Raw genomic sequence first — 26,502 nt, forward strand, 5'->3', positions numbered from 1 at the left:
CATGTCATGTGACCTCCACGACAACAAGAGAGGGTAAGCAGAGTGTCCCCACACTTCATAAAAGAATAAATGAAGTGCCAAGTGTCAGTCTCAGGTTTGTCTTGACTTTACAGCCTTTTCCACCAAGTCTGACTGTGAAGAGCTCAGTTTGATCAAAATTAAGAGTTGGGAAACTTCCCCTGTAAGAGGCCATCTAGTAAATATTTCAGGCTTTGTGGCCACATAGTCTCCGTCCTAATGACTCAAACTCTGCCGCTGTCATGTAAAAGCAGCCATAGGCACTACATAAAGGAATGGCGTGACGGGGTTCCAATAAAACTTTGTTTACAAAAACAAGTGGCTGGCTAGACGTGGCTCACTTTACAGACCTGTGACCTGCATTAAGGTTATAAGAAAAAGATTACTGAGAGATGGAGCTACAAAAGCAGGTGGGAGTTACATGGGGAAACTCACATTTATTTTCACAAATATTATGGATATCAGAAGCCACTGGAGCAGAGGAGAACTAAAACTGTGCCTGAGGAAGATTAATGTAGAAAGTTCTAAATGGGATAGACTGGAGGCAGAGAATGGAGGTTTGGAAAAATCGATAGTAGATCACTGAAGCTCGCGGCCTTGCCTTATACTTGACTAAGAAAACAGAAGTCATCACACCTGATCTGCCTTATCTTCCCCCCAACAAATGTACACATTTACTTCCATTTTCCTGTTGAAATATAGGATGTGTCTTTCCTCTTATCAAAGACTGCTCTGTATGCCAGCACCACTGTGATGTTCTTGTTCATTCTCTTTCTCTCTCTTGTGCTATCATGCTATCAGTCAGTCTGGGATTACTGGCTCACATCCATTAGCATACAAAAATGCTCTACTATTTCCCATTGACCCTGCATCTCCCTCTAGCTGCCACCCCTTTTCTCTGCTCCTCTTAGTGACCAAAATTGGCAAAGGAATTTTCTACATTCATGCCTCAACTCTTTGCCCTCTGGCTTCTGCTCTTATCTTCCCCTGAAGCTACTCTCCTCAAGATCAAGGGCACTCTCCACAAAGCCAAATTCATGAGATGCTTCTTTGAGCTTTCTCCTTGACCTCTGACCAGTACTTGGAATTCACGACCCTACTCTCTCCTGGTTCCCTTCCTCTTACCCTTCTAGCTGGTGGGGCTGAGGAAAGTTTCTTTGCCGTTGGCTCTTCCTCACCTAACCTCAAAATGTTAGATGTTCTTTGGGTCAAATCCTGGGCTCTCTTCTCTTGCTACTCTGCTATCTAACAGGTACTTTCACCAAGTCCCACAGATTGTAAATACCAATTCTGTGTTGTTGGGTTCCAAATGTATCTCCCTGGCTCAGACCCCTCTTCTGAACTTTAGGCTGGCATCTTCAACTGCCTCCTCCAAATTTCTGCTTCGATGTTTCACAGGTATCTCAAGCTTGATATTTTTTTTTCCTCAAGCTTGTCAACCATGCTCTTGCCTAGGAATCATTCTTCATTCTTCCCTCTCCTTCATCTCCATGTGTAAATTCAGCCAGTTCTAGGTCTCAAATGCACTTCCAATCTGCCCCCTTCTCTCCATCTTCACAGCAGCACCCTGGACCACACACCATCCTCTCTTGCAATGGGCTCTTAAGTATGCTTCCTACCTTTAGTCTTTCCTCCCTACAATCCACAGAGGCAAAAGTGAGCATCTTAAAATGTAAACTGGACTGGAGCACATCACTCCACTGATTAAAAACCTTTAATAACTTTCTATTGCACTTAAGAAAAACACTCAAATAGGCTTCTCACAGCCCATAAAATCATGAATACCTTTTTCACTCTTTTCTCCAACATCTTGTCTAGTCTTTTCCTGTACTCTCTAGCTCCAACAGTCTTCTTCCCTTTTCTTATAAACTGCCTCCAAACCTTTGCCTAGAATGCATATAAACCTCTCTCTTCATGTGGCTTTCTTATCCTTTATGTTTTAGCTTAAATGTCACCTTCTCAGCAAGGTCTTCCCTGACCTTCCTCCCTCCACGATGAACACTGAAGTCTGCAAGTAATTTAGAACAGGTCCTGTTATATGTTAGATATAACTTGCAGAATACTTTTTTTTTTTTAAAGATTTTATTTATTTATCTGACAGACAGAGATCACAAGTAGGCAGAGAGAGAGGAGGAGGAAGCAGGCTCCCCGTGGAGCAGAGAGCCTGATGCAGGGCTCAATCCCAGGACCCTGGGATCACGACCTGAGCCAAAGGCAGAGGCTTTAACCCACTGAGCCACCCAGGTGCCCCCAGAATACTTTTAAGACAGTTTCAGCAAACAGTCACAAAAAGACAAGGAATAGCTTTTCCTTTGGCTCTAGCTACAAAACTCTGTATATGCTCATATTCAGATCTCTTGAAGTGGGAAACAACTTCCCCCAAACCACAAACTTCTCTTTTCCTTGTACACACTGTTGTCAGACTCCACTATTTCCAAGTACAGGCCTGAAAGGTGTCAGTGATGCTTACCTCAAAGCAAAGCATACAGAAGTTTTCTGTGAGATGCAAGGAACAGGCTCATTATCAGGGGCACCTAGGTGGCTCCCTCGGTTAAGCCTCTGACTCTTGGTTTTGGCTCAGGTCATGACCTCAGGGTCCTGGGATCAGTGTGGATCATATGTGAGATCCTCTCCTCCTGCCCCTCCCCACACTCGCATGCTCTTTCTCTCTCTCTCTCGAAATAAATAAAATAAACGTTTGGGAAAAAATACAGTAAGAAACTGGCTCATGATCAAGGTTCTAGTTGTAGATAATATTCTATTCCCATGGTGCACAATTCTTGCTTTTACTACCTCAACTTTTGATCCCAAAGATACTAAAATTTATCTGTGCCATGGTTCTTAATCCCAGGTGCCCTGATCATCTTAATTCCAAACCTATTGTTTATTCTAATCTCTTGACCCTGGCTTATTGTCCCGCCCCTACTATTCAAGCATGTGCCCTGCAGTAACATATACACACTCCTAAGATACACAAATGCCTGTAAACAAAATTCTTTACAAGAGGTGTATAATAACCGAAGAGCTGGGATTACAATTTAAAATATAATGTGTATCTATAAGGCAGTGAGGTAGAAGTGTTAATAATAACCAACTATAAAGAGCTTCCTAGAAGTGCTAGCCTCAATACTAAGTATTTTATATACCTTATCTCATTTAACCTCAATCACTCTAAAGGAGTATTATTATACCCACTTTAAAGATAGGAAAACTAAGGGTTAGAGGAATTAAGTAACTTTCCCAAAGTCATTCACACAGTTAATAAATGCCAGGGATGGCATCTGACCCCAGCTCTATTTAACTCCACGCCCCATGCTCTTTTTTTTCTTTCTCTTGAGAGCGCGTGCACGCACACCTGTAGGTGGTGGCAGGGGAGGGTTAGGAGCAGAGGGAGAGGGAGAAAATCTTAAGAGGGCTCCATGCTGGGCGGAGCTCAATCCCACAACCCCAAGATCATGACCTGAGCTGAAATCAAGAGTTAGAAGCTTAATCATCTGAGCCACCCAGGTGCCCCCATATCCCATGTTCTTGATCACTATGGTATACTGTCTAAATGCAAGACTTCACATAAGTCCAGAAGACCCACATTCAAATCTGACTCTCTTCGTTTATAAGCTGAGTGACCTTGGCCAAGTCACTCAGTCTTTTCAAGCCTTGTTTCTCTCATCTACCAAAATGAAGAGTTTAGAACTCCCACAGATTTCACGGAGTTGCTTCAGGGTTTAAAGGAGATAAGGTAAGAGAAGGTATTATATATGCTATGCATTGCTCTATAAAAATATGCTGCTATGATTATGGGGTTTTTAAGGTCACTGGTGATGCTTTGTATTTATAAGAGTAATCTGGACTAGAACTCGAAAGAGAGATGTCAGCCTCCAACTAGGAAGAAAACAATTTAACTTGCAAGAACATCCTAATATAAACATGACACTAATAGGAATAAAAGGACCCTTTTCCTGTGAGCAGACAGGATATCAGCTGTTACCTGGTTCCACTGGTTGCACGGGGTCCTCCTTTTCAAGTATCATTTTCCCTGGCCAATTACCTGCAGACATATAGAAAGGAACTGGGGTGGGGGAAAAGCTAACAGGTGGCACAGAAGTTCCTTCAATTGGAGGTAGTGTTCGTGTCATTTGAAAAGCATCAGGCGATCTCTCCTTAAAATAAACAGGTTAAATAAACTGTTACATGATATTTTATGTTTAGGATTCACAGAAACTACCCCCAGCTACTAAAAATACTTAAGAGAGAGACTTCAAAGTTGCCCGCTGTCCCACATTCATCTTTAAATTATCACCAAGACTCAAAAATGTTTTGTTCTGTCATCTCTGTATCTAAGTTGCTCTAAATTGTTAATTCAGAAGCCCGTTTTTCACACGATGGGTAAAAGTGTATGTATATTCTCTCTGCTTTCCTTAGGAAACAAAAAATTAGTCACAAGACCTAAAAAACAATAACTACAAAATACTGCTATTTCTCAGTCTTTCCATATATACTTTTTCATAACCAAAAGCCAAACTTAACCTTTTTACTTCCAAGGGAATATGTTTTGGAACTTAAAGTAACTTTTTAAAAAAGGAATGTCTCCTTTAAATATTATTTGGCATTTTCTTTTTGTTTTTTTTTTTTAATACAAGTGCCATTGAAACAATAATTTTAAAGCAGAATGAGAACCTCTAAATTTAAGCGAGAAAGAACATTCCCTATCTTGAACTGCAGTCCTTATTTCTGTTTCCCACATTTCATTGTTTATAGCGTATAACCTTCCACGGCTCATGAGGTGTAACTAAAAGATAAAAAGCAAAGTAAAAGTCAATCCATATAGAGTTGAGAAAATAATTCAGCATTCAACCTGAAGTATGAAGATAGGCCTCTAAAAGGATGCTTTGTATCTTTGCTTTGTATCCACTCTCTATTAAGTCAAGGTTATCCATGATTATTTGAATTTTCTCACTTGTGTGTTGAACAGCTTAACTCTGAATTTGCTTTAAGTTTGTAAGCCTCCAACTCTAACCATTTTATTTAGTAAATCTATCTTAAAAGACCCTTTTTGGTTTAAAAAGAAAATGAATTTTTTCCCATTCTGTTTGCAGTGCCACGGTATAGAACTGGCCACAAGTCTATACCCTTTCTCTTCGCCGTACACGCGCTGGTAGAGTTCTGTGCAGTACACTTCCTGAGCTCAGATCGCTGAGGAACAGAGAAGGCGCTGCAGGAAAGTAAGAATCGTTGATTTCTTCTAACTCCAATCCTTCTGTCCCGCCAGGTCGCGGAGTGGCAAAAACAAGTGTGTGGCATCCACCACAAGCTACCTGTAGCATAAAACCACAGACTGATTAATCAACATTGGTTTCAAACACAAATAGGTTTTCAACAGTTTTCAGCTACAAAACATTTACTTAGTGGTAAACTTCCTAGGTAGTCAGCCATCTCCCCTCCTCCCAAATACATACACACACACTCACACACAAACACACACACACAAAATTGTGTCTTCTTTAAACACTACCATTGAAAATTAGAACAAGTTTACACACCATTTACCATTTTCCTTCCAATTTACCTGGCACATTCTGTTTCTCCTCACAAACTTGAGAAAATGCTATTTTAATCTTAGAGTAACATGAACACCTTGAAAAAATCACCCAGAGAAGTTTTACTTGGGAAAAAAGTGATCTAAAAGGAAATCAACCTCTTGGGATAATTATATCTCCAAACCTTTTTCTTTACATGAACACTTTTGAAGTTCACTGCTTTAAAGTCCTTAGAGCAAAATATAACCATGCGTGATGGTGGAACATGAAAATTAAACCAACATTCAAAGAATTTTGAGAAATAACTGATTTTCAATAAAATGCCTAAAAAACCATTGTGTAGTATTTGTAATACACAGATTTTTTTTAAAGCAACTTTATAGTGTTCTTCACAGTGGTTATAAGAAAGCAAACTCTGAACCTTTCCTTCATAACATTGTGAAATTATTATTACTATTTTAATAAGCCTCAGTAATATCTAATTCAACAAATATTTATAGGTGATTGTCAGATACTCTGCTGGCTGCTGGAGGAGACAACAAGCTTTCAGTCGTGGCACAATTCTGGTTCTCAAGAGACACAGGGGAGCAAAGCAGGAGAGTCAAGATTAGGGTGAAAAGGACAATGTTCAAAGGAGAATTAGGAAAGGGACAGATTTTCTGAGTGGCATGATGTCTGACATTTGGCTTTTAGAAAATAAGTATACTGATTAGATATAGCCATGATATTCTTTCACACAAACATAAAAGTACCTATTTTCTATGAAGTACTGCAAGACTCAAATATAGGAATATGACAATGTAAACAGGGAAATGTGATGTCCTTACCAATTGAACTATAAATCTCAAAAAATTGGAGCACAAAGTGGGAATGAACTGATTGGTAAAATTCTCCAGTCCAAGTCCTAATTTTCCATGTCGACCATCCCCAAAAGTATACATGAGACCTAAATCTAAAATGCAAAAAAAAAGAATTATAAAGACTTACTTGTATGGACCTATTTGTAAATAAATATATTTACTTATTTCTTACGTTGCAATTATAATTTCCCCCTCAAATGCTGCACCAAGTTTACTCTGATCCATTGATATTTCCACACACTCTATGGTCTCTGTGGTTCTGCGCGTAACACTAGGCCACAGATACTCTGAGAATAAATCACTAAGCCGTTGGTGGTTTGTGAATTTGAAGCCCGGTCGTGTGAGGACTGTGTGGAACAGCAGCAACCCAGATGAGCTGTCTCTAGATACATACCATCTTCTCCAGGGGAAGGAGATTTTTGGAGTCTGACCCCCTATGTCCCGATACAATATAGTGGAAAAACACTCAGGTCTCTCAACCTTGGCACTCCGGACATTTAGTGGCAGGTAATTCTCGGTTGTGTGGGTCTGTTCTGTGCCCTGCAGGATGTTCAGCAGCATCCTTGGCTCCTACCTACTAAATGTCCATAAAACACCCTGCCTCTGCAGTTGGGACAATCAAAAACGTCTGCACTGTTGTGCGTCCCGGGGCAACAAGATGGCCACTGGTGGAAAACTACTGGCTTAGATCAATCCAACTGTCTCTTTCACTAATTCAGCTCTGGGGCTGTGGAAGCTGCTGAGGGAAGTGCCGTAAATCGTCCCCAGTGACTAGCCCCCGTAGCAATGGCAAGGCCTCTACGGTCCACAATAATGTAAGTGGACTTCCTGCTGCTCTCCAGTTCACCCTTCTGCCCACTGCCAGAGCAACTATTCCGAACCTTCAGTACTCTTCTCAGGCCTTCCTTCACACCCACTCTCTCAACTGGCGGAAAGTGCCATGGAAGCAGAAGGAAGGAAAGGGGGCCAGGATGGGTGCAGAAGAGGGGGAATTTCCTTCTGGTCTGGGGATTAGGGAAGGCTTTTAAACAGACCTGATGGATGATTAGGGTTTTAGCTGCAAGAAAACACATACGAATGCTTTGAATCAAGAGAGAACATAACACAGTCAAGAAACTGAAAGGCAACCGGTGTGCTTGGAGCACAAAGGGGACAGTGGTATGAGAGGAGTCTGAAGAGGTAGGAAAGAACCATACCACAGAGGACCCTGTTGGATCATATTAAGAATTTCTGAACTCTATCTTAATGGCAATACATTGAACGAATGGTTTTAAGCCAGGAAATGGTAAGATCACATCTGGGAACTTCTAGTTTAAGATGGCAAAGTAATCTCATACTAAGAAAATCCAAGAGAACCAAAGGAAAAATGATGAGAAATAATAACATAATTCAGTAAGTGTCAAGCTCAGAAATTAATACAGAGGGGTGAATGGGTGATGTGGTTGGATAAGTGTTTGAGTCTTGGTTTCAGCTCAGGTTGTGATCCCAGAGTCAGATGAGATTAAGCCCTGTGTTGGGCTCTGTGCTCAGCCCGGAGTTGGCTTCAGATTCTCTCTCCCTCTGCCTCTCCTGCTTGTGCACTTGTTCCCTCTCACTCGCTGCTCTTTCTCAAATAAATAAATCTTTAAAAAAACTAATAGGCAAAGATCCCCTATTAATAAACAATAACCAGTATTTAAACTCCAAATTTAGACTTATAATTCTTATCATTAGCTACATATTTCCTTTCTTTATATACATTCCTTATCATTCTTTTCTCTTCTTCCTCTTTTGACCCTTGATTTCTTTACCTGAAGTGCTTTTTAGGCTTTGTGTTTTAACTTGATTATCTTTAGCCAGAAAAGATAAACTCTGATCCAAGCTACCTGATTGCACTTCCAACTTGAAAACTTTTGTAAACCACGAGTCACTGGCTACAAAATGCGGAACTATTAAGAACTTGCAGGTAACTCACTACACACCTCTCATTAGTCCTGGAAAAAAAACTTGTAACACTTCTCTCCTGAGGAAGCTTTATGAGCAAAAAGCAAGCAAAGATAATGTTCAATTGTTTGTGCTATAAGTTCTTTCATCAGGGGAAATAGTAGTATGAAAGTTTAACCAAATAATCTAATTGTGTGTTAGATGAGCCATAGAAAGTATGTATTTCCCATCAATGGAAATTTAGGGTTGATGAAAAACAGCAGTTTAAGGACAGTGAATTGACATTAGGACTTTGCAGTAAGGGATACATATCAACAACTCTTCTGGGACTATGAATGAATAATAATTCTTTACATTCTATATAGTTCTATTTCATGCTATATTAACATGGACATTGACACTTGAAAATGGGCAGGTAGTTCTCTCTGAAAGGCTCTTTGGGGAAGGAAGAACAGTGTATGGTAGTATACGTTGTATTTGTGGATTACTAGTTGCCCCAACTAGATACCATTAGATGAGTTCCATTTAGCAGAAGCTTTTTTAGAAAGAAGGAAACAAATGGAGAAATATCAGTATCTCATTTATTTCAAAATACTCTATGATTTCTGCCTTTTTGATGCTTTACTTCATTTGTAGATAGAAACGTGAGATAGAAATAGTGAATTACAGGGGCTTTTGTTCCAAAGCAATCACAACTGTGGAGTCTATAAATTACCTACAGGGAAGTGAGTTATTTCTAGAGGAGAATCTTTAATGAGTCCATATTAGCAGCACCTAGTTTTTGAGGTTGAGAAGTAGGCGCAAAGCAGTGTCTCCCTGGATAAAGAAGAAAGTACAGAGTAAAGGGTGTAGGGGAGCCAGGAATCTGCCTAGTGCCCTTTGAGGTGCCTTTCCATCCCTGCGGAGGAAGTAGCAAAGAGTCACTCCTGAAAACGCCTCCTAGCGGCAAAAGCTTCACAGGCATTAACTCAGCCTGTACGTAGCTGGGTCAGACTGAACATGGAGAACGTTTAAAGTTCTTTCCTGTAAGACTTTTCCCTCTGGCCTGAGCAGAGTTCAGAGCCTTCAAACTGATGCAATTTCAAAAAGATTCCAGCCTTCTGCCAAAGTATAATATTATGATATTACCTCTGACAGCACTGACTTGTTTTGAGGTTCTAATCTTTGGATCATTTACACTGATTTAAAATTGAACTAAAATATTAAAAAAGAGTTTACAATTTTACACTTTGGCATATTAAACAAGAACTTCCATTTTCTCAGTCACTGATTCCTTTGCTTATGCTCGACACCTTCATTCCACACAGTTTGTATTTTGTAGTAAAACATACCCCATTCTAGAAATATGTAACAGAAATTCTCATCTGTACCTGTTATCAGAGCTGTGTGATTTTCTCCACAGGAAATAGAACTTATTTTCTGATCCGTAACATGCTCAATGACTTTGGGTACTGAAGTTTCAAAAAGAAAGGTACCAAGACCCAGCTGACCAAATTGTCCAAGCCCAAAGGTATACACGGCTCTCTCTGAAAGGGAATGTGCAAATATAAGAAAAAGATTGCAGGGAATCAGATACAGTCACCGTCATATCTAGAAAACTGTGACATTCAAACTTTCGTAATGAAAGTTAGGTGCCTCTGAAATATCCATGTAAGAATACCGAATACTTAGGTATACATTCTCAATGATGGAGAAAAAAAAAGTTATGGCATGGGCCTGATTTTACCTTTTACCTATAACCATAAAAAGAGTTGCTAAAGACACATCAGTCAGTGAACTACCTAACATATCCCTATAATTACCACTTAGCTCTTTAAAAATAGCATCCGTTGTCATTAAGCTAATTCCTTTCATTGCCTTAAAAAAGGGGCGGGGGGGGGGGGACAGTGGGGCACCTGGGTGGCTCAGTCATTAAGCGTCTGCCCCTCAGGTCATGATCCCAGAGTCTTAGGATCCAGGATCCCTGTTCAGTGGGAAGCCTGCTTCTCCTTCCACTTCCCCTGCTTGTGTTCCCTCTCTCGCTGTCTGTCTCTCTCTCTCTCTCTGTGTGTGTGTGTGTGTGTGTGTGTGAAATATGAATAAAATCTAAAACAAACAAACAAATGAATAGTGTTTTCTACAGAAAAACTCCTACTTCTCAAAAATAGTTTAACAGAACAATCTATCTTGTAAAACAATTTCAGAGGAGAATTTGCATGAGAATTGAAACTCACTGTAGATATACTTGATTAACTCATAGGTAAAGCTCTTTTACTAGGAAGTGCAGTAATAATGAAAGGGGGACAAAAGCTTTTCCTTTATATTAACATTTTTTAAGTGACTCCAAAGGACCTCCAATAACTTAATTAAACATTAGCTCACATGTTCTCGAGAGATGGAAAAGCACAAAAACAGGATAAGTGAGGAGTGATGAAAGGGTCCCTTTAGACACACAACTCTGGCTGGCCCTGAGTCAGGAAGCATGGTCTCTTCTCCAAAGCCCCACCCATCACCTTTCCTCGCTACAGAGGGAAGAGGAAGAGCTTTGGTTTCGGGGAGGAGTCCACACCTCCATTATTACTAGAGGGGGAAAGCAGGCCAGTTACCTAAACTCTCTGATGTTATAATTCCTCTCTAACAGAGTTGCTGGGAGGCTTAACATGAGAAAACATTCAGGCAGATTTTAACACACACTAGGACATTTCGTTTTAAGAACATTTTTCTAAGAACTAACTAATCAACTCATCTCGTTTCTGACAGTGGAGGACCCTGAGGAACACATATCTACTGTTGGATGGTTTTACGTTCTTCCTGTCTAATAACGCTTACTTCACAAATAAGACAGACAGCTCATACCTCTTAAAGAAAACAGGCTGTGTCAAGGATATGAAGCCACAGTGAGGCTATGGCTCCTTGAAGTCACACTGAAGCTATGGCAAAACATCCTTATTTTAATGTAAAAAGTACCATCTCTTAGTTTAATTACCGCATGGCGTGTCACCAGTTCTGAATGTCGGGTTAACAGTAGACTGCTGGGTAAATGAAAACAAGTGTCCATCTCTAGCTGGCCAATGACCACTCTAGGTTACGTGGGCTATCTGAGATGAGCCTGTGAAGTGAGGCATTTAGGCAGCCTGAATCACGTGATAAAAGTTTTGCTCCTTACCCTGTTGGGTCTGCTTTCAGGTACTTGGCTGATCAGCAGCAATGACACTTTTTAAAAATTTTTAGATTATTTTTATTAACACATAATGTATTATTTGCCCCAGGGATACAGGTCTGTGAATCATCAGGCTTACACATTTCACAGCACTCACTATATCACATGCCCTCCCCAATGTCCATAACCCCACCATACTCTCCCTCCCCCCTCCCCCCAGCAACCCTCAGTTTGTTTTGTCAGATTAAGAGTCTCATGGTTTGTCTCCCTCTCTCTTTTTTATGACCTAACACTCTTTTTTTTTTAAACATGTAACAACTAATATAATTTTTGGTCTCATCACCTTTGTAACATTTAACAATGTAATTTGATGCTGACAAATGATACCCTATTAGGAAAACAGGTTTTAGTAGGTGGCTTCATATGACTACTACTCTGATTTCTCAGAATACATTTGATTTCATGAACAGTAACTTGCTGCCCTGTAGAGATCATGAGTTTGTCCAAATATAATCTTGAGGGGCGCCTGGGTGGCTCAGTGGGATAAAGCCTCTTCCTTCAGTTCAGGTCATGATCCTAAGGTCCTAGGATGGAGCCCCGCATTGGGCTCTCTGCTCAGCAGGGAGACTGCTTCCCCCCCACATCTCTCTCTGCCTACTTGTGATCTCTGTCAAATTAATAAATAAATAAAATCTTTTAAAAAATATATAATCTAGAGAAGGTAAGTTCTTATTTTTCCTCGGGATCCAGACTTCATTGTGGACCCTATCTTACAACCAGGACTTTCTTGGTTTTTGCTAACGCTAACGAAGACATATCAGATTACACCTATCACTCTGCCTCACTCACCCTTCCTCAGCAGTCCATTGTTTCCCCGATTCAAAGGAAAAACTAATCATAGCATCGCCACAACCAGTAGTTTAATTTTCTCACCTCTTACGGTCACATGGAGTATTACATTTTAAATAAATTCACTGTCAGTGAACTAATTTAAATTATCTTTGAAGTATTTTAATGAATAGTGTCCAGAAAGATTTAAAGATCAGAGTTATAGACAAAAGGAAAAACAATGCTAGGGAATAGCCCCCATAAAATCATCTAATTCAATCCCCTTCCTTTGGTGAAGGGAAAGATCTAGAACAGATGGTTAGCTATTCTTTCATTTAAGGTCTTCAAAGTATCCTATAACTCTTAGGTATTCCATTTAGTACTTAGTCAAACTGATAATCAGTATGTGCTTCAGGTCGATTTCTTCATCAGTTAGGACTATTATATCCATACTGTACTCCAGAACACAGCTTTCTCACCAGGGCTGGGTCATAATAAAGCTCTCACAGGTCCATGGGGAAATGTGAAAAATAGGCAAAGCAGTAAATTTTCCATAGAGATAAGTGAATATAATTTAAGAGGGTGTCTTTTACAATAAAATTGAGAGCTCCTTAATTTTTATTTTGAAATGCCCCTTTATTTGATATAATGGTGAAAAGGTTGCATTTGGCCTGCAACACCCTCATTTAGTCAAATGCAAATCAGAAAATTGCAACCATCTGTTGGTCTTCATATTCGTGTCATAAGATTAAAAACTTAAAATACAATAACTTAACTAGTCTGTGAGATCCCAAAGTCTGCAAAAATCTAGAGAGAATAATTTCTGGCAACATAGTTTTTAACCTCAAAATTAAGTCCACAGAAAGCTAAATGTCTATAATATTGCAAAAAACCCCCACACTTCTGTGTATTTTAAACTTCGAAGCATAATTAAAAGTATCATGGATTATCTGGGTGCTCATTTTATGTAACAATACTTTATAATATATAGTTGAGATGTTATTTTTATATAATCGACATTTGTGTTCTTTAGAATAACCTTCAGTCATCTAATAATTGTTTGTTTAAACTAGAGAAATTACAGAACACATAAAGAATCAGTTGAACTTCTGCCTACAGAATACATTTTCAGATGATTTATAAAGATTAATTTCTAAGTTTAATTCCTAAAATAAATCTTCTTAAAAATATATGAAAATCCCATTTTGTTAACAGAAATTCAAAGAAATCTTAAACCTCAGAATTATTTCCAAATATAGAATGGAGGCCTTGGAAAAAAATTATTTCTAACTTGGAAACAGATTCCATCTGGGAATTGTAGTTCTGGGAAATCACCACTTAAAAAGCATGACTTGAAAAAAAAAAAAAGCATGACTTGGACTAGAACAAAAAGTCAAGGAAAAGCGATGTAAGAGAGGAAAATCGAAAGATAAAATATCTCACAATCACCTAGCAACATTAAGCATATCATCTGAGAACTGGATATTATTCAAAATTTGCCTACAACACTGCTAACTTTGGGTTACTGAAGATTAAGTGGTGACTTCAGAAACTTGTTAATTTCTTTTGGACCAAAAAAAATATAACAATTCACTAGCTGTATTCCCTGTATGCTACTCAAAGTAATGCCGAACAAATCTGGAGGCAGCAATTTAGCAAGCATGTTATCAAGTAGTGTGTATAGCTTACCATATTGACTGGAATCCTGAAAAATGACATGTCATACCAAATATAAAGTTCAGAAGTCAAAATTGACATTGCTAATAAGGTTCTAACTTTCTTTATCTGTAATTTAAAATCTTAACACTTTTTGCTGAATTACTATAATAGACATAAAAATCCAAAAGAAATTACCAAGTTTTATATTCTGAACATCAGAAATAGAAGAATTATCAATGACATGTAGAAAATAGCATGAACAGGGGAAAGAAGATATTTCAGGAAAAATTATACCAATTTTAGATAAATACAGAATACACACACACACACACACACACACGAGGAAAATAGTCTATCCTTGAAAACAAGCTAAAAACAATTATCTGCTGCCAATAAACATGTGAAGATCATGAAAATGTCCATTATGTTGGCAAAAACAATTCCACAAGATTCATTTTTTTCTACTTACAGTTTTCTTCCATAGGCCAAAGATGTGTAGTAACTATGGAAATCAAAGCTAGAGATTTTAATGAAAAGAGATGCAAGGCCAGCTTGTAAGCTCCTAGAAGCGCCAACTAGGATGGTGGTGCCAAGGGCTGGGAGGGGGAAAGGGGTGCCCCTAATCAATGGGTATAAGGTTTCAGCTTTGCAAGGTAAGCTCTAGAGGTCTGCTGTACAACACTGTGCCTATAGATAATACTGTATTAAAGACTTAAAAATCTGTGAGGAGATTGGATCAGATGTTAAATATTTTATCCCAAAAGAAGAAAATGAGTGTAATTTTTTTTTTATTAGCCACCCCAGAAAGCACGGAATGGAGCAGCAGGAGCCACATGTACCTGTGAGAACCACGGTGTGCCCTCCACCACAAGCTACTTGGACCACCTTCTCAGGAATTCCAGGCACCGGCTGGGGCATTCTGTGATTGACCAGCAGCTGATTGGGAAGACCTAACTTCCCAGACTCTGGTTCTCCAAATGTGTACAGTTCTCCCTCCGCTGTTGAAGGAAAAGAACAATGATTAAGGACGGCATAATTATGGACAAAATACTAGTGTTTGGGGTACACATTCTCATGTTCAATAAAAAGTTTAGAAAATGACAACTTGATCAGTTTACAATTCCTTAAGGTATTTTTACTGGATGGTAAGGAAATAAAGCTAAGACTTTCTTTTCTCTTGATTATGCTAATCCAATTTCTTTATGAATTCATGACCATCGCTACTAATGAAGTAGAAAATGATTTTAGCTGTTTCACATAGAAACCATCTTACTTCTTCTACTTCCTTGTACAGTAAAGCAAAAATGACTAGACACTAAGCCTCCATTAGGACATGGATTTTGTCTTGTTCACTTGGGTATTCCAAGAACCTAGCAATGTCTGATATACGAAATATGCAATGAATGCTTGTTAAATAAATAATTGCTTTTATGAAACTGGTTTTAAGGAAATGCATTTCTGTGTGAATATGTTGACTGAGCTTTCAAATAGCAGATTTTGCTCCATTCAATGGCACTTCCTCCAGATTCTTTTATCAAGGAACTCGTGACGTTTAATCACTGTCTTGTCCATACCAACACTACTAACTTGCTCTCTTATTATACTTATCACACTACGACTATGAGCTTCTTGAAAGCAAGAACTTCTCAGAATTCATTTCTATAAACTGAATGGAGTTCTATAAGCAAGAATTTAAAAACCTTTGTAGATATATAACCTAATCTGACACAGAACCTGTCGCCATTCATGTGAGGAGAGAGGTTAACACAGTAAATCTGGTTGTTTATTATTTATTTATTATTTGCATGTCTCTAAGAGAACCACGATTGGTCAGTGACCAACCCCTGGGAATGTGGCCCTTGGAGTGTTATGTTAGTGACTGATGATTTTGTTTTGTAACTCAAACAGCAAATTATGCCAACTGAGGTTCTTAGGGTTGCTTTGAACAACCATCAACACTGATGATGTACACTGGGTTTCATCGTTAAGGGATCAGAGTTTCAGTCGTGGTGAGTAGTTGCTAGCAGGGTGTGCCTACACAATCAGCACTCCCACACAGAAGCCAAAGACCCTGAGAAAAGTGGGTTTCTCTGGGCAGGGACATTACGCACACATCCCTGTAGTTCAAAGCATGTCTTGTGCAGCAAAGAGTAAGGACTAGGAAGTGTATGTGAGACTACCCTGGAGGACACAGATCTCCTTCCAGCCATTTTTGCTCTGTATCCTTTGCTGTGATAAATCTTAGCTGTGAGTAGAACTCAAGCTATTGCAGCTTGAGAGTTCTCCTAGCAAAACAGAACTCAGGAAAGTTGTGGGACATCCAACACACATAATATGCAGCACTGAAAACTTGGTCAAATACTACAAACCCAGCTCTACTGATTTGCTGGAGTGATCTGCACAGCAAATGAAATTTTTTGAACCACAGCTTTCTAAAAAGTATTTAGCACCAGCACAGAAATGCTCTTCTGGCTCCCTTCCTCTTTTTCCCACGCCTCTTGCCTCTGATATGAAAGGAGTTACTAGGTCCAGAGGAGTTTGTTTCCACTTTTGTCTATAAATTCCTGCTGCTCCTCACACCTTAACATGGGCGAATTGTATGGTATGTGAGCTATATTTGCCAATAAAGCTGGTTTTGTGTATGTTTTAATTTTTAAAATTTTAATTTTAATATGAGTTTCAGGTGTACTATATAGTGAGTCAACACTTCCATAGGACACCAGGTACTCAGCACTCATCACGACAAGCTCCCTCCTTAATCCCCTTCACCTATTTCATCCATCTCACCTATTTGCCCCCAACCATCAGATTATTCTCTATAGTTAAGAGTCTGATTCTTAATTTCTCTTTTTTCCCCTTTGCTCGTTTGTCTTCTTTCTTAAATTCCACCCCATAAGGCTTTTTTAAAAAGGCATAAATATAAACAAAACAAAAAAGCCCCATGTAATGCCTGTTGGCTACAAGGAGCAATTCCTTGTTTTACTACTGGCTGAAAGTAGAGTTTAGTCATAAAATTGAATTTGTCAGTTTTGTTAAAAATCTAAATAAGACAATGTTCTTGCTTGGGATTTTTGTGTTTTTCTGTTTGTCTCATAAACGAAGTGAGCACTACACCAACCTAGGAGCCAGAAAGTTGCCAGTAAGTTGGTAGGTAGCACTGCCCCAAGGAACACAGTTAATTGTTCATTCACTTATTCTCTCATTTGACGATATTTATTATTAGTTTGTCCAAGATACAAGCTGATACAGTGGCAAACAATGGCAGCTGAGTCGGAGTTTGCCCTCTCTTGGAACCATGATGCTACCAATTCACCGGTAAATCTGAGGGCCACTGGAATGGGTCAGCCAGCACTTTCTAAATCTGAATCTGAGGAGCACAGAATGTAAAACAAAGACTTAGAGATATCTAAAAGGGGCCAGAAAACTATTTCCTCCAGGTGTTTTTGCTGTTAAAAAAAAACCATCAATAAGATGGAATGATCATACTTCTTCCACTCTCTGTGTAGACACAGACTCTAACATTTCAAATATTTAACTAAGGCAGATAAAGGTTGCCAGGGAGCCCCAGAAAGGGAGAGATTGGGGATGCTAAGCAAAGTTCAGCAAAGGAAATCCTGTCTCATACTGAGCAATCTTCCCTTTCCACCTACTCCACATCCCTGCTCTCACAATGAAAGTCTATGACTCTCTTACTGAACCAATAAAAGCAAATTAGCAGGACAAGAGTAGACGAGGTCTAAGTACAGAGGCAAGTGCACCCAAGGGAAAGTGGCCCACAGATCTCATTTCCAATGTCAAGCAATCCAAGAAGTTGCGAACCAGGGTTTAGGAGTTTCTAACATACACAATTTGCTTTTCTAATATTCACTAAAAAAGTTAACGTCTCAGAGAAAGTAAACTCTATTAAAATGGAGAAAACACTGTGACCCAAATGGACCACAATTATTTCATTACAGACTGCCTTGGCATTATTTCCACAGTATGGCAGAGAGTTAGATTTCATTATCAATTGAGTAAATACTTAGAAATAGGAGGTAAGGGGCGCCTGGGTGGCTCAGTGGGTTAAGCCTCTGCCTTCAGCTCGGGTCATGATCTCACGGTCCTGGGATCGAGCCCCAGATCAGGCTCTCTGCTCCGCGGGGAGCCTGCTTCCTCCTCTCTCTCTGCCTGCCTCTCTGCCTAGTTGTGATCTCTGTCAAATAAATAAATAAAATCTTTAAAAAAAAAGAAATAGGAGGTAACATGATGAATCCAAAATGTTCTGTCTTACTTGTTACAAAAGCTGAGTGGTAATATCCACAGGAGATCCAGGAGATAGGTTTCCCGACGGTCACTTGTTGAGGGACACACACATTAGTTATATTTTTTAAACCAATTTGCCCTTCAGAATTGTCACCCCACATAAAAAGCTCTCCATCCTCTATAAAGAAAACACAAGGAGGAAAACAAGGTTTTAGGAGGTAGCAAGGCTATCAAGTTATTATATTTCCAACACAGCACTTATTTTTTAATTCAGAAAAACTACGTGTCTTGATAGAAAACTGCTACTAAGACATTCACACTAGCTAGCTGCGTAAGAGTTTAATTTCTAACAGGAAAGGCTTCTAGGATGATAAAGGACAGAGGATAACATGATGCAAATCGTGTCCATATTTTTATCTCAACAGCAAAGACAGAATATTCTTCCCTTTTCTTAGTCTACCGTCTCCGAACAGCAAATGTTTCTTCCCCTCAAGCACTCAGACTGCAAACGAACTGAACGACAGCATGAGCAGCCCTGGACCTTTCCTGGGCAAGTCCTGGTTAAAAGGGCCTGGAGGACCTTACTGTTAGGAACACTGTATAAACGTTTTAATGTTTTGAAGAAAAACAAAAAAGAAATGCAGTTCAGGGTTTTTCGTTGTTGTTGTTTTACAATTTATCCTTAAAAACACACACTGCAGCTTCAGAGATTAGGGAGCCATCTGAGCATATAGAGCATCTCCAGAAACGCAGCAGCTTTTGCTCTTTCTGATTAGGGTTTCAATGGAAGAAGAAGTGAAGCTAGGCAAAATATTTAAGGAAGGAAATTATCAAGACATGTCTTTTAATTCATTTAATTTTTTTAAAACTTTGAAATGGTTTAATAATAAGCCAAATGAAAGGAAAACGGAAAATCAGAACCACAAGGACATCGAGAGGCTAAGTGGACGGTGAATGGTACTGCGGGCACGGCGCTGCCATGTGACTCCAGCCCTCCTGGCAGCTGGAGCGGTGCCACGGGCCACTCAGCTCCCCTACTGGAGCAGAGGAGCCCACCGTAGCTCCTTCACAGACATCACAGGTACCTTGGCTCCCATGTTAAAGACATTTCTCATATGGCCTTAGAGAGGGAGGGCAGAGAGATGCAATGACCAATACAGACTGCGTAATTTATTTTGTTTTTTAAAGTGTATTTATTTAAGTAACCTCTGTGCCCGAGGTGGGGCTCAAACTCACAACCCAAGATCAGCCACGTGCTCTTCCAATTGAGCCAGCCAGGTACCCCCAGACCATATTCTGATAACACATATCCAACAGATTTCTCTGTTTCTGATAGCAACTTATTAGAGCTGCAAATATAATGTCCAGAACATAGGATGAATATTTAGTATCTACAGGAGTAGATGGAAGCATGGCAGCTACGTGTGTGCTTACATCTAACCCCAGATAGCACAAAAACGGACTATATGTCATGATTCAAAGTTCAATTTTTATGTCTTCTGAAAACACATGGCTAATGAAAGAAAACAAAACAGAATGCTGGGGTCAGGTGACTCAGTTGGCTTATCCTGGTCTAAAGGAAAGGGACGGTTCCCAGCCTGATGTGGAACAAAGTCTCACCAGTTAGTGCAGCTGAAGTGTTGGATCCAGCAGAGAGCTGTTTAATCTTATGCTGGGAAGTAAAAAAACTAATTAGATGAAAAGAGTTTCTCTCGTCAGTATCACCAAGTCCCAGCTGTCCTTCATTATTTCCTCCAGCTGCATATACTTTGCCTCCTTCTGCACATGGAAAAGGAAAGAAACATCGATATACTATAGTCACCATCTTTAGGAGACAGGCCAGTTTCCAGGTATTTCCTCTATTAATAGTGAAGAAAGCCAAAAGCTGACATTATCCTACCATTTGGTGAACAACTTCAATTCATCGTCAAAAATCAAGCAAAACAAGCAAGGTTATACATTTTTGTGAGATTTTTCTAAATTGGTCTAGAGCTTAAGTAGTAATGGAAATGTGCAGAATGTATTTCCTTGCTAATGCAGCGCTTTATTAAATCAGAGCAAAAAGAAAGAAGTAATTTCCAAATTAGTTTATAATCCAAATCAAACTATTTTAAAAGAGATGTGGTTCATTAATTTTAACTTCCATACCCATTAAAGTTGAGATATAATATGTAATGAGTAAAATGAGGCAAATCCAAAAAGAATATAATTAGAAACATGAAAATTCTATGTGTATTTTAATTTTCTAGCTAAACAAGAAGGCAGTATAGTATTGCGTTTTAGGAGAAAGGACTGGAGAGCCAGATTTCCTGGGTGCAAATGCTGGCCTGCCATTTGTCAGGTGTGTGACCTATGTAAGCTGTGCTTCACAATGGCTCTCACTTTCCTCATCTGCAAAATGGGGATAAGAGTAGTGCCTACTTCTCAGAGTTGTTTATGAAGATCACATTAGTCTACAGCCATACTACCTTGAACGCACCCGATCTCGTATGAAGATCACATTAGCTGACATTTATAAAATTCTTAGAACAGCGTTTGTTTGTTGTACACACTATATAAATGTGTGTTAATTACTTTATTAATTAAATATGAAGCATATCATGCCTAGATAATAAAAATTGTCAGTAAGCTCAAAAGTAATGAAGATTTTTAAAAACATACACATATTAAAAATTAGTTATATCTGTCATACAGATGCACACAAAGTTAAAGCCTCACTAAATTATAGGGGAAACGGTGAGCAAAACCAGCCTGAGTCAGTACAAATTTAAGATATTATTTTAGAAAAGATGAAATGTAATTGAGGAACGAAGACTAGCTTTCCAATGAAACATACGACAAGGCCATGGAATTTAACACATATCGGGTGAACCAGAGTTGGTGGAATGCTAAAGCAGTTCAGAGGACTACATGAGTCAAAGTTGAAGAGCCACAGAAAGCTCCATGGAAGACGACTTACACTGGATCTTAAAAGACAAGAATCTGAATAAGACAAAGACATTGTAGCAAGGCAAAGGTATGAATGAGGGGAAAGGGCCAAGGAGGAGCCAGAGGCGATGAGAATAACCTGAACACAGAAGAGGCTATGGGGGCGGGCAGCAGGGGGTGGGGGGAAGGAGGTAGGAAAGGTAGCTCGGTGATGAGTGCCCGGATGTCCATTTGTTCCAGGAGCATTTGTTGAAAAGACTACCTTTTCTCCATTGAATTGCCTTGGCACTTTTGCCAAACATTAGTTGGGCATATATGTGTGGGTCTACTTCTGGACTCTGTTATGTTCTGATAATCTTTGTCTCTCTTTTTGCCAATAGCCCAATGTCTTGATTACTGTGGCTTTAGAGGTCTTGAAATCAGTAGTGGTGGTCCTCTGCTTTTGTTTTTTTCAAAACTGTTTTGGCTATTCTGGGTCTTGTGCTTTTCCACACAAACTTTAAAAGCACCTTGTGAGTTTCTACTCACGGACATACACAGCCCATTTGGATTTTAATTGGAACTGTGTTCACATCAATAGCCTTTTGGGGGGTAGGTCCCACTCACCCTCAGAAAAGAGGAAAGCACAAGATCAGGAGCGGGCGGCCCCTGAGATGTACACGTAGGTAAGGATGGGCTGCCCCTTGACATAATCCAAGATTTTCTGCAGGCATGTAACATATATCTATGTATTTTCAAAGGCAAACAAGTGTGCTAACCATTTATATTTTAAAAAATCCTAATCTTACTATTGCCAAGGTACCATTTCTATTAATTTTACAAAGCCATACTGGAGTGAGAACTCTGTCCTCAAATTGGGAAGGAAGTCACACAGATTGAATACTATACCTGTTGAAACTAGGGTGTGGTTCCGTCCACAGGCAGCAAATTTCACTTTTTCAGGTTTTAAAGCTAAAAATATTTTAAAAATGACAATTAAAAGAGTTTATGTTTACAAAAGTGATAAATAACACAGGTCAAATGGTAGCTAACCAGTAGAAATGAGATTTTAAACCCAGGCCCGTCTGACTCCAAAGTTGTTCTTAATTAATAAGCCAGAAGTTTTGAGAACTAGCTGTGCATCATAATGACCAGTGGAGCTTTGAGAAAAGTACAGATAGCTCAGCCCTACCCCTGGAGGAGCTGAGTCAGCAGGTCTGAGGTAAGGCCTAGGCATCTAAGTGTTTTTAAAATGTCCACAGGTAATGAATATGTACTGAGATTCATGGCACTGTTCCGCTGCCTCCTCACCTGGTCCCTAATCTGCTATCACCATTGTCAAGCTCACCTTTTACCTCACACAGCGAAACACTACAAGTCCAAGAGTCACAGGTATAACCTATGGTAAAGCTCTTCACTCATTCATTTACATGTTCAAAAGAGCTTTAAAGAACACTGCCTAAGTGTTTACCATAGAGGCTGCAAAAATCACTAAGACAGAGTCCCTGGTGTCAAAGATCTTAGTCTACACAATCCTGTTACTTCATCTATTAGATATTTGAGAATAATCATGTGAATAAACCCAGGGTTTAAAAAAAAAACCCCAGGGTTTAGTAGATTGTGCTCAATAAATACTTTTTGACCAAGTGCAATACTTTGAAAATTCCATAACATTATCTATAAATAGCATGGATATGCTAAACTACACTGACATTTTGAGCTGAAATTAAAAATTTGGCTAGGAAGATTAAGAATATTGCTCTTGTCACATCCCAAGGAATCTCCATCACCTGTTCACAGGTTACAGCCAAACAGAAGCTTTACACATAATGCCAGGAAAGCTTTGTAAAGGTATTATATATCCCATGTTTTCTGGGACAGTCCTGATTTAAAATATTTTGTCCTGTTCTTGTAAGGACACTACTACTAATCAACCCCTAGTCCCAATGTCTCATTCAGTACATCTACCCAGTATATACAGCAGGGTCAAGTATAATTCATAAAACCAACAGCTACCTAGAACCATGATGCCCACAACTCTAACAAATGAGACAAAGCTCAAAATTCTTATATATTGTATTGGTTATTCTTTGTATATACAATAACAGTAATATTTAAGCAGGTTAACAAACAGGCAAAATAAAAGGATATTCAAGTGTAATACCGAAGAATCATTACTTCCTTTGTGTTCTTTGGGTTTAAAAGCAATGTGATTTTTAGACCCTAACGCATAAAAGTAGTTCTGATTATCATATAAAAAATAAAGTCAGACACCAATAATAGTCAAGTAAATAACGGAAAATAACTAAGGGCTTTATTATTCCTAATATAATATTAAAGAACATCACAATCAATACAAAAGTACTTTATGAGGTTTAAGTATTTAAAGCAATAAAGAAGAAAAGACCCCAAACCTTTGACACACGTTGGCTTGTTAATAGTTGACTTTGATCCCAATCCTAACTGGCCCCAGTTGTTACTGCCAAACATGTAAAGTTTATTATTTCCTGGTGGGAAGGAAAAAGACATAAGAAATCGAAGCATTTTCAACATAAAGTGATGTGAGATGAAGTCATCACAAAGCAATAAAAAAGGCTGCACTTAAAAGTTGTATTGCTTTCCCATGTTGAAACAGGTTACCTTGCCCAGGTTAAAATGAATTATTTTAACTGTCCATTACAGGTTACCAGATTCTGTTAGGTGTAAAAAGTTTCTAAGATTATGCAGTAATCATGTTTGATTATATAGATATATTAAAATAAATTTATTCCAAGAAAGTAGTGTTTATACAAAATCCTCTTTAAATATGCCAAGGGGATTTAAAATTTAAAACACTCTCTTGATGCATCAAATTGTCAAGAAATCTCTGATGAAAGAAAGAAAAAACATTATTCTGGTAAAGGAAAGTATATTCAACATGTTTGAAAAACGGCACATCTGTAATATCTAGGATTCTTTCAGGATTACCATCCTCACTTAGGATTTCAGTACTAACCTGTAACAATAGCAGTATGTTCATCTCCGCATGAAAGAAATGTAGGTATGTCATTTTTAAACCAAAATTTGCTGGGAATATTTTCAGCAAATTTAGTTTTTCCAAATGTAAACACAGCACCCGAACCTGCAAATATACGACAGTTTCTATTTTACAACTTTTACTATGTTGTTTGTTACCAAAATATTTTTTTCAGTAATTTATCTGTACAGATTCCTTGTCTCATGGCAGCTCTGCTTCCACTCCAGCACTGTTTACATCCTCCTACCTTAATTCAGTCTTACTCCTCTGACTTTACTCTGGTTTTATTTATGAAATCTACTAAATAGGTATTCTTCATTTACTAGAGGAAAGTAGAAAAAAAAGAAAGGTAAGGCAGTCCTCCATTACTGAAAGACTATTTCCCCAGGTGGGCCATCTGCTCCCTGGAATGAGCTGATTGATAACAATCCTGCCCTATTAACGCTGGTTAACAACACCTCATGGTCTAGCCCAGTTGTAGGCTTTTCTCCACACACGGGCCTAGGACAGTATTGAGTTTCATTATTAGCATCATGTCCATAGAGCATGTTGAGATTTAACACTCTTAAGTCATGAAACACTACCTGATCTGAGTAGTATTCACAAACTATTTTGGTCCAGTACCATTTTAGAAAGAGACCAAAAATCCCTACCAGTTCTCAATAACCACGTAAACACGCGCGCGTACACACACACACACACACACACACATATACATATACATACATATATATATATATATATATATATATATATAACATGCACACGAGGCCAGATCCAACTTTTGAGGAAATCTCAAGGAGAAAAATCACACAGGAAGAAACTAATGGGTGCCATAAAGTAAATATAGGGAACGTAAGTATTAATAATAAATGATAATGTACAAGGAACTAGCCACTATGAAAAACCCTTTGAGGAAACTGTGAGGTGTGTCAATTGAAACCAATTACTTAGATTGGAGAGGCCAGATTCTAGAACACACTTTGGGTGTTTCTAGAATGAATAATTTTGTTTTGTTCTATCCTGGCTTCCCAGTTAGCCTATCCTGATACCCTCACCCCAAGCCAAGGTTTGGTGGCTCGCTCTGTCCCCTAGTATCTATTATCTATTGTGAAATGGTACTATCATTTTGTTTACCTTCTAGTATTTCTCACTAGGCTGTGAAATCCAGGTCAGGAATCTAATCATGTTAGAGACAAGAACATGGCAGAAAACGCTATACACACACACACACACACACACACACACACACACACACTTGATTCTGCTGTAATCCAGTGTTTTGTTTTGTTTTTTAAACTTTTGGTCTTGACCCATTAGTGGGTGAGAAAATCAATTTAGTAGGCCATGATTATCATTTTCAAAGGAATGTACTATACAACAGATCTGAGAACAACCAAGTGCTTAGAGTAAGCACTTCATGAAACATCTACTTCTGTTACACTATACGTGTGGTACAGCGTCACAATGTCAAACGTCTTTCTGCAGCTCAGGGGAAAAGTTTTACAAGAGCACTCGTTAATGGCTCCCACCGCCCCTTTTCTCTAAGTCGCTTTCCCCTCTCGTCTTTTACCCCACGCCCCGTAGTCACCCACTCTTTACTGCATTCAATACATAACTGGGTCTTGGGGACCTCGAAGGGGATACTTTGGGAAAGTTTATAGGGAGGTTAAAAACTGCCCCTGCGTTCGAGAAACTCATCGAAAGCTTATTTCAAAAGAAAGAGAAAAAAACACAAGGACCCCTTCTCCGTGCTCCCCATGCCCTTCCTTTCTGCTCCTCTCAGACTATCGCCCAGGCGCGGCCCGAGCTCCAGACCCAGTCCGGCGGCTGTTGCCTGGGCCTTTCCCTCGACGGGGCGGCCCGGAGGCGGGACCTGGCCGCCCGCCCGCCCGCGGACCCTCCCTCCCGGCCCGCCACCACCCCCGCGGACGCGACTCACCGGGCACCACCTCCTCGGGTTCCCCCATGCCAAGGGGGATGCGGGGAGCCTGCGCCTGACCCGGAAAGGTGACGGGGGCGACTCGGTGGGGCCTATGGCAGCGACTCAGTCCCGACGCGGGCCGCGGAAGCCCCCCGGGCCCCCATAGCGACACCCCGGACATCGGCTACTACCGCGTCCCCGGAAGTCAACAAACAGCCGCTAGGGGCAACGGAGGCGGAACGTTGGGGCGCGAGGCGGGGCCGGCGACGGGGGAGGGGAGCAGTGGGCTGGACAGCCGGCACGGCGCGGGCGCAGGCGCAGACGCAGCGGGCGGGGCGGTAGAGGCCGCGCGCCCTCTGGTGGCCGGGAGGAGAGGGGCGGCCACGCCGCGCGCAGGGACGCTTCTGATCCCGCAAGCTGATGGTGGTGGTTTATCTAGGCCCGGCAGGGAC

General features: G+C 39.8%; 1 protein-coding gene across 2 annotated transcripts in view; it reads right to left on the reverse strand.

Moving 5' to 3' along the window:
- RPGR (retinitis pigmentosa GTPase regulator) overlaps positions 1–26,239 on the reverse strand; it is a 53,538-nt gene extending 27,299 nt beyond the window's left edge. For both annotated transcript variants that reach the window (XM_045995615.1, XM_045995616.1), the window contains exons 1-11: positions 26,069–26,239; positions 24,106–24,231; positions 23,525–23,617; positions 22,020–22,082; positions 19,824–19,982; positions 18,232–18,381; positions 14,801–14,959; positions 9,706–9,861; positions 6,380–6,504; positions 5,145–5,330; positions 4,004–4,175 (exon numbers count right to left, since the gene is read on the reverse strand). In XM_045995615.1, coding sequence (XP_045851571.1) covers positions 4,004–4,175; positions 5,145–5,330; positions 6,380–6,504; positions 9,706–9,861; positions 14,801–14,959; positions 18,232–18,381; positions 19,824–19,982; positions 22,020–22,082; positions 23,525–23,617; positions 24,106–24,231; positions 26,069–26,231 — 1,552 coding nt within the window. In that variant the 5' untranslated portion in view covers positions 26,232–26,239. The remainder of the gene's footprint in view (positions 1–4,003; positions 4,176–5,144; positions 5,331–6,379; positions 6,505–9,705; positions 9,862–14,800; positions 14,960–18,231; positions 18,382–19,823; positions 19,983–22,019; positions 22,083–23,524; positions 23,618–24,105; positions 24,232–26,068) is intronic.
- Between the last annotated feature and the right edge of the window lie 263 nt (positions 26,240–26,502).

This window comes from Meles meles, chromosome X, assembly GCF_922984935.1.
Source record: "Meles meles chromosome X, mMelMel3.1 paternal haplotype, whole genome shotgun sequence".
In the NCBI taxonomy this organism is placed as follows: Eukaryota; Metazoa; Chordata; class Mammalia; order Carnivora; family Mustelidae; genus Meles; species Meles meles.